The sequence below is a fragment of the Hemitrygon akajei genome, chromosome 13 (genome assembly GCF_048418815.1).
Source record: "Hemitrygon akajei chromosome 13, sHemAka1.3, whole genome shotgun sequence".
Classification (NCBI taxonomy): domain Eukaryota; kingdom Metazoa; phylum Chordata; class Chondrichthyes; order Myliobatiformes; family Dasyatidae; genus Hemitrygon; species Hemitrygon akajei.
The window spans coordinates 6,442,606-6,455,549 of NC_133136.1; the positions used below are offsets into that span (position 1 = coordinate 6,442,606).

General features: G+C 38.8%; 1 protein-coding gene across 1 annotated transcript in view; it reads left to right on the forward strand.

Annotated features, from left to right (window-relative positions):
* Positions 1 to 12,944, forward strand: part of smad4b (SMAD family member 4b) — a 114,586-nt gene that overhangs the window by 59,113 nt on the left and 42,529 nt on the right. Inside the window, exons 5-7 of the mRNA XM_073064085.1 lie at positions 827 to 1,051; positions 3,704 to 3,823; positions 11,855 to 11,968. Of these exons, the coding sequence (XP_072920186.1) occupies positions 827 to 1,051; positions 3,704 to 3,823; positions 11,855 to 11,968 (459 nt within the window). The remainder of the gene's footprint in view (positions 1 to 826; positions 1,052 to 3,703; positions 3,824 to 11,854; positions 11,969 to 12,944) is intronic.

The window sequence follows — 12,944 nt, forward strand, 5'->3', positions numbered from 1 at the left end:
TATATCAAGTTGATTATTATATTGACTTTAAGGAAATATTTAAAAATAATCAGTCCTAATGGAATTGTATTCAGAATCTGACATATGTTGTGAAATTAGTTTTGTGACAGTAGTACAGTGCAATACATAAAATATACTATCACATACAATAAGAAATAGATATTATTTATTTAACAATACAGTATAGAGTAGGTACTTCCAGCCCTTTGAGCCTTGCTGCCCAGTACAAAAAGGGAGCAAGCATAATGAGGTAGTGTATATTGTCCGTTAACAAACCTGATGGTGGACCAGAAGAAGCTGTTTCTAAAATGTTGAGTAGGCTCCTGTACCTCCTTTCTGATGGTGGTAGTGAGAAAAGGACATGTCTTAGGTGGTTAAGGTCCTTAATGATGGATGCTGCCAAGTTGCGGCATCACCTTTTGAAGGTGACCTGGATTATGGGTAGGCTAGTGCACATGATGGCGCTGGCTGAGTTTACAACTCACTGCAGCTTTTCCCGATTCTGTTCAATGGCTGCTGCATACCAGACGGTGATGCAGCCAACCAGAATGCTCTCCACAGTATATCTAGAAATTTGCCAAGTGTTTTTGGTGACATATTAAATCTTGAGGTAAACTTTGAAGAAACCTCGTGATAAATAAGAAGTAGAAGCATGCCTAATAATGTAGACGATCCAAACCATTTGATCAGCTCCTGGTGTCAGATCAGACTGGATTTATGGAAGCCTGGAAGCATGTTTATTTTAATGACAGATAATGTGAAAGATTCTATTGTAAGAGAAAATACCAAATGTGTAGTCTGTTAATAATTTTTCCATTAATTCCAGGTCAAACAAGCCTTTTAGTGAAAGATGAATTTGTAAATGATTATGTGCAAGTTGAAGGACCGCCGTCTCTGTTGAATACTGAAGGACATTCTTTACAAACCATTCAGCATCCACCCAGCAGCAGGCAACCAAATGAAAGTTACAGTGGACCAGCCATGTTAACACCAGCAGAGCCAAGTACTCCAAGCACCACAAATTTCCCCAGCATTCCTGTTGCTACCACAAGTAAGTAGAAATGTGATTCTTATTGTGAGTTAAATTGGCATGTAATGTAAAAAAAACTTTCATATTTTATGTAATAAAAAAGTTTCAGTATCTAGTATATTTTTGTAACATCTATTTTAAAGGTTCTGCATCTGTTGTCTGCTTCAAACTGTAGTGCTCTAAAACTTGTGCTGAATTTTTTTTAAATGGCAATCTATTTTTGAAATTGTGAGACTACTTTCATTTCTGCTATATCTCACCAAGACTACTGGCTGCTTTTTAAAAATCACTTCTGTTGCTATTGGGGTTGTTTTGCAGGGGGATGTCAGGTACATTTTTACACAGAGTGGTGAGTGCATGGAATGTGCTGCTAGAAATGGTAGAGGCAGATACATTAGAGACATTGAAGAAACTCTTAGATAGGCACACAGATGATAGAAAAATGGAGGGCTATATAGGAGGATAGTGTTAGATGGATCTTAGAGTTGGTTAAAAGGTCAGCACACCATTGTGGGTTAAATGGTTTGTATTGTGGTGTAGTGGTGTTCTAGGTTTTATATATTTTTGAACTTTTTAATATGGAGTTTATATGCATTGGTATTTTATAAGTTTGCTATACTGGAAGGACATGTGGGAGGGGGGAGGGTAATGCTACTTCTGGAAATGGAACAAAGCAGAAAATGTATTGGATTTCAGAAGTTCCGTTGGCAGCAGTGGAGAACAGAAATATACTATATAACTCCAACCCTCTGAATGAATCTAAAGTATACATACTTAATGGCATTGCCTGATTGGGTGTGGAGGGCGATTGAACGTGTCAGCATCATAGCATAGATCAGATGCAGCATGTCTGCACTGTTGCATCGGCCTTCAAACAATATGATTGTTGCTTTCTGCAAACAAATTTTAAAAAGACGCAGATTTTGTGCATGTGAGCAGGGGGAGGTGGCACTTAATTCCATTTATTTGCCTTTCCCCTTTTCTCTTAGTCTCTGAAAATTAAAAGTGCACATACTGACAATCTGAAACAAAAAAGACAAGCAGGAAATACACAGCAGGTCTGGCAGCAACTGTGGAAGGAAGATCTTTTGTCAGAATTGAGAAACAGAAAAAGTTAATGCTACAGAAAAAGTAGAGAGGGGAATGGGTAGAACAAAAGGAAAACTTGTGATAGTTTGAGGCAATTGATGCTGTAGGGGTAATTTGTTAAGAGGGGCTGTTAGAAGATGACAAAGTATGATGTGTTTCAAGTTGGGGTGTATTAATGGAGAGGAATGAAAACTGAGCCAACATCACAGAAGGATAATCAGTATCAGGTTTATTATCACTGACATCATGAAATTTGTTGTTTTGTGGCAACAGAAAAGTGCAATGCATAAAAAATTGCTATAAATTACAATAAGAATATATAATCAAAATTAATAGTGCAGAAAGGGAGCAAAATAGTAGTGTTCACGGGTCTGTGGACTATTAGAAATCAAATGGCAGAGAGGAGTTGCAGTTTCTAAAACATCGAGAGTGTGTCTTCAGGCTCCTGTACTGTCTCATTGATGGAGTAATGAGAAGAAGGCATGTCGTGGATGGTGGGGGTCCTTCGTGATGGATGAGGTCTCATTGAGGTATCGCCTTTTGAAGATGTCCTCAGTGGTGGGCCCCACAATGGAGCTGGCTGTTTTTACAACTTCCTGCAGCTTTTTTGATACTGTGCATCAGGGCCTTCATACCAGGCAGTGATGCAGCCAGTCAGAATGCTGTGAATTTTCAACAGTTGTTTATTTCTCATTTACAGTGTATAAGATGACACTGACACTTTAATTGTAACTGTGCTGTATAGCTTTGGAGTCTAATGGGAACTATTGTGATTTCTCACAACCTTATTACTTGTAGTGTTTTTGAATTGTAGTACAGAAAATGTAGAACAGTTTAATCACAGTATAGGTCTTGCAGCTCATGATGTTGTGCTGACCCTTCTAACCCCTTTCTACCTCCCACTCACCCACCCATTACCATCGTGGCTAAGTTCCAAAGAGTTTATGTTTAATCTTGCGTTTTGTCAAGCACCTCCGCTCCATCCACTAAAAGCAGAACTTCCTGGTGGCCAAACATTTTAATTCCAATTCACATTCCAACATGGTGGTCTATGGCCTCATCTCAGCACCTCAGGGTGGAGGAGCAACACCTTATATTCCATCTGGCTAGCCTTCAACCTGATGGCATGAATATTGATTTCTCCTTCTGGTAGAAACAAATTCTGGCCCCCTTCGCTCTTCCATTCCTCATTCTGGCCTCTTACCACTTCTCACCTGCCTATCACCTCCCCCTGAGTCTGCTCTGTCTTATCTTTCTCCTATGGTCCACTGCCCTTTCAGATTCCTTCCTCTCCACCCCTTTATATTTTCTTTCCACCCCTTTATATTTTCTTTCCACCTGGCTTCACCTATCACCTTCTAGCTATCCTCTTTGCCCTCCCCCAATCTTTTTATTCTGGCATCTTCTCCCTTCCTTTCCAGTCCTGATGAAGGGTCCTGGTTTGAAACATCGACTGTTTATTAATTTCCATTGATCCTACCTGACCTACTGAGTTCCTCCAGGATTTTGTGTGTGCTGCTCTGGATTTCCAGCATCTGCAGACTTTCTTGGTTTATAATCTTCCATTCTACTTTATTCTCTCAGGTCAGCCGAGTAATATGTTGCCAGTGAGCCATAATGATGGATTAATACCGATCGCCTCGGGACCTCAGCAAACAACGCAGCAGAATGGCTTCCCAGCACAACCAGCAACTTACCATCACAGTAAGGAAACAGTTCTCCAGAGTTTTTTGAGTATCATTGTGACATGTGATCTGCCTCGAACAAATACAGTGGATCCGACTAATTGGGACACAAAGGGACCAGTACATTCTGGCCCAATTAAGTGACTGTCCCAATTAGTTGAATTTAGTGAAAATTGTTAGAAAGGTATATTTAAAAAAAAGACAAACTACCTTTTAACTGAGTTACAAATTTATGTATTTAAATGAAATACAAAACAAATTAGAAAGCTACCAATATGTCTATAAAATTGTGTATTAGTTCCTAATAGTTATCAACAGAGGAATTCATCCAGTGTTCGCGGCTGTGTTCTTTTGATTGACTGTAAGTGAACAAAATCAGCACAGACACCTAGTGTAGATAACAGGCTACTTTCATACAATTTTCTAAGATTGCATCCTCTAAATCTTCATTTTCATTGTAACATTCAAGATGATTGTTGATACCTTTTAATTCTTCATAGTTCCTAACTGGTTGAAGTAGTGAAATTGTTTCATTTTCACTCCCTGGCCGTTTCTAAAGTTATTTAAAAACTGTTTGCTCTAGTTATGGTATATTGTCTAATGACCATACAAGTGCATGTGGCTGGCCTGATTAGAAAATGTTTGGCAACAGTCTCTTGTCCCAATTAAGCAGCATTTTTTTCTTTAATAGTTGTCCCAAATAAGTGGCTGTCACAATTAACTGATGGTCCAATTAATCGGAATCCACTGTAGTCACAGATGATTAAATCCTCTGTGGTTAAGATTAAGTGGCAGTTTGACTCATTCAAATCAAGGCATGCATATCACATACATCATGTGTGTTTGATGGTTTCACAAAGTATAGTGCTAGTTTGTGTTGTTGGGCTCATTCTTATGCAATTTTTTTTTTATTAATTGTTGTCCCTGGTATTTTTATAAACTGATTTAATTTCAGGCTCTACTTTATGGAACATAAGAGATTCTGCAAATTTTATTTTATTTATTTAGACAGCGCAGACTTTCCAGCCCTTTGAACCATGCCACTCAGCAACCCCCACAACATTGATTTAGCCCTAACCCAATCTTGGTACAATTTACAATGACCAGTTAACCTGCCTCGTGCATCTTTGGACTGTGGGAGGAAACCAGAGAATCTGGGTTAAAACCCACACATTCAACAGAGAGCACGTACAAACTCCTTATAGAGGATGCTGGGATTGAACTCCAACGTAATGGCATTGCGCTTACCTAACTGATGACAGTGATCGCATAATCACAAGAGATTATGCACATGCTGGAAATCCAGAGCAACACACACAAAATGCTGGAGGAATTCAGTATTTCAGGCAACATCTATGGAAATGAATAAACAATCAATGTTTTGGGTCAAGGCTCTTCTTCAGGACTGAGAAGGGAGGAGGGGGAAGATGCTAGAATAAGAAGGTAGGGCAAGGAGGGAGGAGGACAAGCTATAAGCCATTCCTGCTGAAGGGTTTCAGCTCAAAACATTAACTGTTCATTAATTTCCATAGATGCTGCCTTTCTTGCTGAGTTCCTCCAGCATTTTGTGTGTTTTGCTCTACTTTATGGAAGTTTGTTTTGCTAAGTAATTAGTTGCTTTAATTGTTGTTTTGAGTTCAGTCTGCCAATTCAAAGTGTTTGTATTTGGGGATATATATGAAATAAAGAAGCTTGACCTGGCGAAAATGAGATTTGTTGAAACGGCATTGTTTTTTATTAAGAAGTGAGGCTTGACATCTGTGTTTGGAAGGATAACAAATTAACCACGATGGAAAGGTGGAGTAGGCCTTATTTTGCTCCTATGTCTTATAGTAATAGAAGGATGTGGAGAGGTGGGAAAGCTTGGACCATTTGGCATGAATATCCTATTGTTACACTGCTAATTCTACATATTTGCTTGAATTTGCTTTTCTACAGTAACTACTCATGTCAGAGTTAATATGGATAAATTGCTTTAAAAGCTTACCAACCTGCCTTGTTCTGAATATTACCATTTAAACTTGTTGTTTCAAGTTTTTGTCCCATCGTGAGTTGGAACAGAGTACATATAGATCGATGTTTGGAATACCATGACTTTATCAGTAATTAAATATCTAAAATCTTAAGAGGGTTGCTATGGAACAAATTTGTTAAACACACTCTCCTCTACATTGTTCATTTCACTTTTCATCAAAGAATGGGGCCATTCATTTTGTTCCACTCCTGTTGCACTGATACACTCGATGATCTGATGATGTTCTGAAAATTCTTTGCACATTGCTCTAAAATTGTGACTCTCGGGAAGCACGGCGGGCCTGTTTGGAAATGCGTGTTTACGATGAGCTGCCTCAGTTTGGTTGCTGCTTGCGGCTGGGAAATATGCGGAGACATTTAACGACACAGAAGCTGCCATTAAGTGCACCAAAACAAAACTTCAGACAAGAGAAATTGTATAGAAGTGCAGCACCATGAGGAGGAATTGTTCAGAAAGGACAAAACCAAACACTGTCCCATAGATGGCAAAAATCAAAATTGTGGTGGCCAGTTTTTTGGAAAAAAAATCTTTATATGCGTCTTTACCCAAGATATGTTTGAGAGGAAGTAACAGTGATCCAGCTTGCATTAAATCTATGCTGTCTCTGCATTGGAAATAATTGCTGGAGGGATGTGGAGGAAGCAGGGTTCACCCATAATATCCTGAACCTCTCAAAGCCTTTGGCAAGAGGCAACACAGGTGTGCCTTTTCATCGTACTAGAGACAGTCATCCTTTTCACACTATCTTAAAATTTATGAGAATCGCTAACTATATTGGTGGCTGTGCTAATGTCATCTTTTAAACTTTGCAAATCAGGAAGTAGGTCCAATATCCTTTGAATGCATCAGACATAAACTCTTGGTGTGCAGTGAACATACGCAGACTAACCAACAGCTGTAAGACACATTTAGCTTGTGATGACTTTAGCTTGTAGCAGCACTCCCAGATTTTCTTATAATACTCATTTTTAAAAAATTCACTCAGTTTTCCATGATTTAAAATCATGCCTCATTATCGTAAACCCCTCCACAATTTATCCCTCTCCCCTCAGTAAGAACAGGCTGAACCTCTTTAGCCTCTTGTAATGGGCTAGGAGCCATCCATGTTTCCCCTTCTGAATCCTTTCATATGAATGTACTTGTCCTCCTGGATAATCGATATATGCTGAGATTCCCGCTTCGCCTGTTTTTCTCACAGATACCTCGACGGATTCGAACCTTGTAACCATTGAAGATGAAGGTGATGATGAGGATGATTATGAGGAGCCCCAGGAGATCATTCATCCAGATTCTCCAGGGGATGATCCAGATAATGGGCCAAATAGGTGGAGGTCTTCGAGTTGGATTCCTGAAGAGACTTTGTTAAAAATTGAGGAATGTCACAGTGCCATGTTGATCGATGGTTTCCAAAGGATCGAAGAAGGAATTCATGGACTTCGCCAAGACATGAATGAGCACATGGAGAACTTGTGTGGCTCCATTGAGTCTCTCCGTACACCCCTGCAACTAATAGGACAAACCCTTCGGGAACTTCTTGCACACTTGCAGGCCAGCCACCGGCCAGTGCAGGTGGATTCGGCAACTTCACATACTGAAGCGACTGCAGAGCCTGGTCCTTCCAGTGTCTCTTTAGAAACAGTACTTGGACAGAGTGAAAGGGGGCCTTTCAAAAAACAAAGAATTAATTGAAGATATGTAGATCTACATGGGACAGTTTTTTAAAAATCTTGTACATATTAGCTTTTCTTGGAAGGTGTGGTCTTGCCTTAAAAATGTGTGACATCACATATGTAGGTTTGGCTTCCTATAAAGGAGGAGCCAATTTTTTTTTTAAACAAAATTTATTTTTGCCTTTTACTATTTTGCGCACTGACACATTCCCTTTGCAGCCCATCAAATGAAAACCTAACTGACATAAACAATCATATAACCTCGAGATTCTGGAGAAGTTGGAAATCCAGAGTGTGTGTCTCTCTCTCTCTCTCTCTCTCCCTCTCCCTCTCCCTCCCTCTCCCTCTCCCTCTCCCTCTCCCTCTCCCTCTCCCTCTCCCTCTCCCTCTCTCTCTCTCTCTCTCTCTCTCTCTGACACACACCCCACACACACACGCACCACACGCACCACACGCACCACACACACCACACACACACACACACACACACACACACACACACACACACACACACACACACACACACACACACACACACACACACACACACACACACACACACACACACACACACACACACACACACACACACACACACACCCGCCCCCCCCACCTAGAGGAACACAGCAGGTCAGGCAGCATCCCTGGAAAGCAATAGTCAACATTTCATGCTGAGACCCTTCACCTAGTCCTGATGAAAGGTCTTGACTCAAAGCTGGAGAGCTTTATTCTTCTCCATAGATGCTGCCTGACCTGCTGAGTTCCGCAGCTTTTTGTGTTACTTCTGTCATGTAGTTGCGCTGTAAGTTACCATAACTGAAAGTTTAGCTATGCTATTTTGATTACTATAAAGTATTTTAAAGGACAATATAATGTCGAGAATGATGTAGACATGTAACTGAGAATGAAAATCCCTCTTCAGACCACCAAATTTACTCTTTAAGTGGCATGTCTTGTGGTACAGTGTGTTTGATTATCTCTGCTGGTCTTTATGAGAATGAAGGACCCCCATGCCTGACTTCAAGATCTTTGCATCTAAATAAAGGAACAAAATCTAAGAAAGGGTGAGGTCAATGATATGTTTGGAATAAATATATAGAGCTATATGTGTTTATATACATATACAGTGGATTCCAGTTAATTGAGACACATTGGGACCAGTACAGTTTGGCCCAATTAAGTGGCTACCCCAGTTATTGATGGAGGGATTCATCGATTGTACGTTGCAGTGTTCTTTTGATTGACTGTAAATGAACAAAATCAGCACAGGCTGCTAGTGCAGATAATGAACTGCCTTAATGCAATTTTCTAAGATTGCATCGTCCAAATTTTCCCTTTCATTGTGGCATTAAAGATTATTGTCGATGTCTTCAAATTCTTCATAGTCCCTAACTTGTTGAAGTAGTGAAATTGTTTCATTTTCATTCCCAGCCATTTCTAGCATCTCCAAGAGTGAAAGCTTGAAACCACAGTGAACAAAACTGTTCCGAATCGTCTTACTGCTTATTTCTTGCTAGCTGTGACAAAAATCACTACTTTTTGAACACAAGCTCACGCAACTGATGCTATTTAAAAACTGTTTACTCTAAGCATGGTGTAGTGTATAAAGCCACACGAGTGCACACATCTGACACTAGTTAGAAATTGTTCAGCAACAGACACCTTCCCCAGTTAAGCAACATAATGTCCCAAATAAATGAAGGGAACCCTGGCTATTTTGTCAATTTGTTTTTGTTCTTTGAGTTGTCTCAAATAAGCAGCTGCCCTGATTAACCGATGGCCCAATTAACCAGAATCCACCGTATAAAGTTATATCTGTTTGGAATACGTATGTAAGGTATGGGTGGTGGTTAGCATGACGCTATTACAACTTGGGCCATTGGAGTTTGGAATTCAATTCTGGTGCCGTCTGTAAGGAGTTTGTATGTTCTCTCCATGTACACTGGGTTTCCTCCAGGTGCTCCAGTTTCCTCCCACAGTCCAAAGATGTAAATTAATTTATCATTACAAATTGCCCCGTGATTAGGTTGCTTGGTGGCTTGGCTTGTTGGGTGGTAGGGCCTGTTCTGCACTGTATAAATAAATAATAAATAAAATTATTCCTTACGTTTGAGATTAAAACTTCATTTGACCCTCTGATTAAACTTGCCCCATTGGGACTGGAAGACTGCAGGACGGTGATATGTACTAATCGTGGGAAATGTTCCAAGGGACAATGTCCCCACTCCTTTCCTCCAGCCCACCTTGATAATGCAATGGTGATATTATTAATTTTGCACTTAGTATGTTAATACTTTTCAGTCTGTGCAGATTTGCCTGAATTGTGCATGAGTATTCCCTTGGTTAGATTGGCTTTGCATTAGGTGTTGGAATGAAAGGGTTACGAAGCTACTTTGCATTATGTTCCTCTGTCTGACTTAAGAAATGGTTCATTGGATTTAACAGCAGCATATCTTAGGCAGCTGTAAGATGGCTGATGCATATTAGTATTGACAATTGAAATAGTTTGAGTTTTAATTATGCAGATTATGGGGACCTCATTACAGTGCAGAAGCAACTCAGATCCAGGTTTCAGAAATCCATAGATCTTGCTTGGGTTCTGCATAAACTATGGTCTTAGACTTCTATTTCAGGATAGTTTGGGTGCTCACCCATTAACTTCTCTCTTGACTGTGAAGTGTGGGTTCTGCAACTTGGTCAGAATGTTTTACAGGAGAAAGAGTGGTAGCATGCATTTAAAGAAAGATTGTAAAGATTATGTTAAGAATGAGGGGAGATGTAATCTGTTACTCTTTGACAAATCTTTTCTTGTTTATTCCTCAAAGCTTTAGACCTGTTGGTAAATTCCATATCTGAAAATAATAGCTACAATTTCTTTGCTGAGAGGCACTTAAAATGAAAACTTATGGACACCATTCATAAAATAAAGCTCGTTTGTAGAAGTATTTGTTCACTTCATCTGTTATTTGACCTCCGTGCATCAGTAAAAAATTTTATTAAAATTACTTGTGCATTTAATTCACCATTTTAATTGAAGCAGTTTTATTATTGGCTCAACTGCCATGAGTTTTTCTGTCAAGTTCAGTTTTTTGATTCTGCAAATATAAAAAGGTTTGTGAAAATGGTACATTTATGAAGAAAATTGCAAATTTACAGGTTTATTTGTTAGCAGTAGAGGGAATTTGAAATGATGGCTTTTAATATTGAGCATAATCTGAATATTTCATAAAGAATTTATATACAGAGCAAATTTCAAATCTATTAACACACCTTTTTTCGCTGGCAATAAAGGTTTACTGTTCTGACAATTTCTGACCATTTGATGTACTTATACTCTATACAGTTGGATTGCTTTTTATCTCAAATAAATCCTTATAATGAGCACCATTGTTATGGAATCCTTTCACGTAAGGGTCTTTTGACATTTCATAATAGTCATTATTTCTTCCCATACATGAAACAGGCATTGCCTCCGCTTTCTGTTCCAGAATGTAAAGAGTATTGTGGGATGTTGAAGTTAATATTAAAAGACTCATTCTTGTTTCTTCTTGGCGTATCGGTCCTACTGGGGCCTAGGCCGCCAACAGCAGCTTGCCATAGTCCTCTATTGTGGGCCAGTCTTTCAAATTGTCCCTGGTGTAGACCATCTTTGAAGATCCTTCATCTCCTGGGATGAGGTCTTTGGAGCTTCGGTTGGCATTTCTGTAGTGCTGTGTTTTTACGGGATGGGGTTGCTAGAGCCTCCTGATTTCACAACCAGGCTTTACTGTCCATGGAGGAGTTAAAAGATTAATTCTTCTTTATATATTCACAATGTAACTAATGATTTTAAATCAAAATTCCTCTCCATTATATTAAAAGTGGTTCTTTAAATGTATTGCATGTTGAAAACTGATTTATATATTTGATTGTTGATGACATTGGGTCTATTTATTTCACTGAGAAGCAATTACAATGGGCTTAATTTCCTGGTCCTATATGAAAACGGTGTGATTGTCCCTTTATATTTTCTTCAGATGTTAGGCCTTTTGATGACAAAGGTTTATGTTTTTCAGGTGGTTTTTCTCAACCCCATTTTTAGCACCTTAACTGGGTAAAGCTATAAATCAAAGAAAGCACTGAGAAACTGATATTTGGATTATATTGATATATTTTGGTGAAAATGTAATTAAATATTCCTGCTGTAATGTTTATTTAACAAAGATTATATCCTTATAATATCTCCCCCCCACTGTATTTACATATTTGAAGAATGACACTGTTTATTAATTTGTAAATTAAATATTTGATTTAATTGTAAAAATTCATATGCAACTATATCTTCCCAATTTGTAATTTTTAACAGATAGCACTACAACTTGGACTGGAAACAGGACAGCAACATTTACACCAAACATGCCTCATCACCAGAATGGACACCTTCAACACCATACCCCTATGCACCATACAGGCCATTACTGTAAGTCATTGTGATCAGAATAAAAATTGCTATTAGGAAAATGGAACGAAGTGAAAAATTTAATTTGTAACATAAATTTTGGACTGCAGTATTATTTTGTGTTAGTGTGCTGGTGAAGTCAATAATGGTTGAAACAATGGGTTGGGAACTTCCCTACATTTTAGCTTCTTAGTGTGCAATGGTCTTGATCAACTTTTAAAATTGGAATCCCTAGATTTGTCTTTCAATCTGTTTTATTTATTTATTCATTCATTCATTTATTGGGATAGTGCACAGAATAGACCCACCCTGCCCTTTGAGCTGCACTGCCCAGAAACCCCCAAATTCCCCAGCTTAATCATGGGACAATTTACAATGACCAATTAACCTATCAACCAGTTAGACTGTGGGAGAAAGCCGGAGAACCCAGAGGAAACCCACGTAGTCACAGGGAGAACATATAAACTCCTTAAAAACAGTGGCAGTAATTAAACCTGGGTCGATGGTACTGTAAAGTGTTACTATGCTATTGTGCCAATGTATTTGTAATGTTAACACATTAATTTTTCATTAAAATTTTCTTAATTTTTTAAATTTCATTTTCCCTTTTGTTAGTCATTACAAATGACGAATCTCAGTGTTGTATATTCCAATATACATGTACTTTGATAATAAACTAAACAAAAGGAAGGTTTAAAACAGAGCTTACATAAAATTTCATAAAACTCCTTTCACAGTGCTTCCCAGTCTTCTTACTAAAGTTATTTGCAGATAAAATTCCAACACAGTTGATGTTGATCACCTATGTGCCATTAATTATTCATTCAACTTTTAAGACAGCATTACATTTTAGAGAGGAAGTTCTGAAGAATTGGGGGGCGGGGGGGTGGACCACATTGAAACCTATTGAATATTGAAAGGCGTAGACAGAGTGGATGTGGAGAGGATGTTTCCTCTGGGGGGTGGGGGGGTCTAGGACCAGAGAGCACAGCCTCAG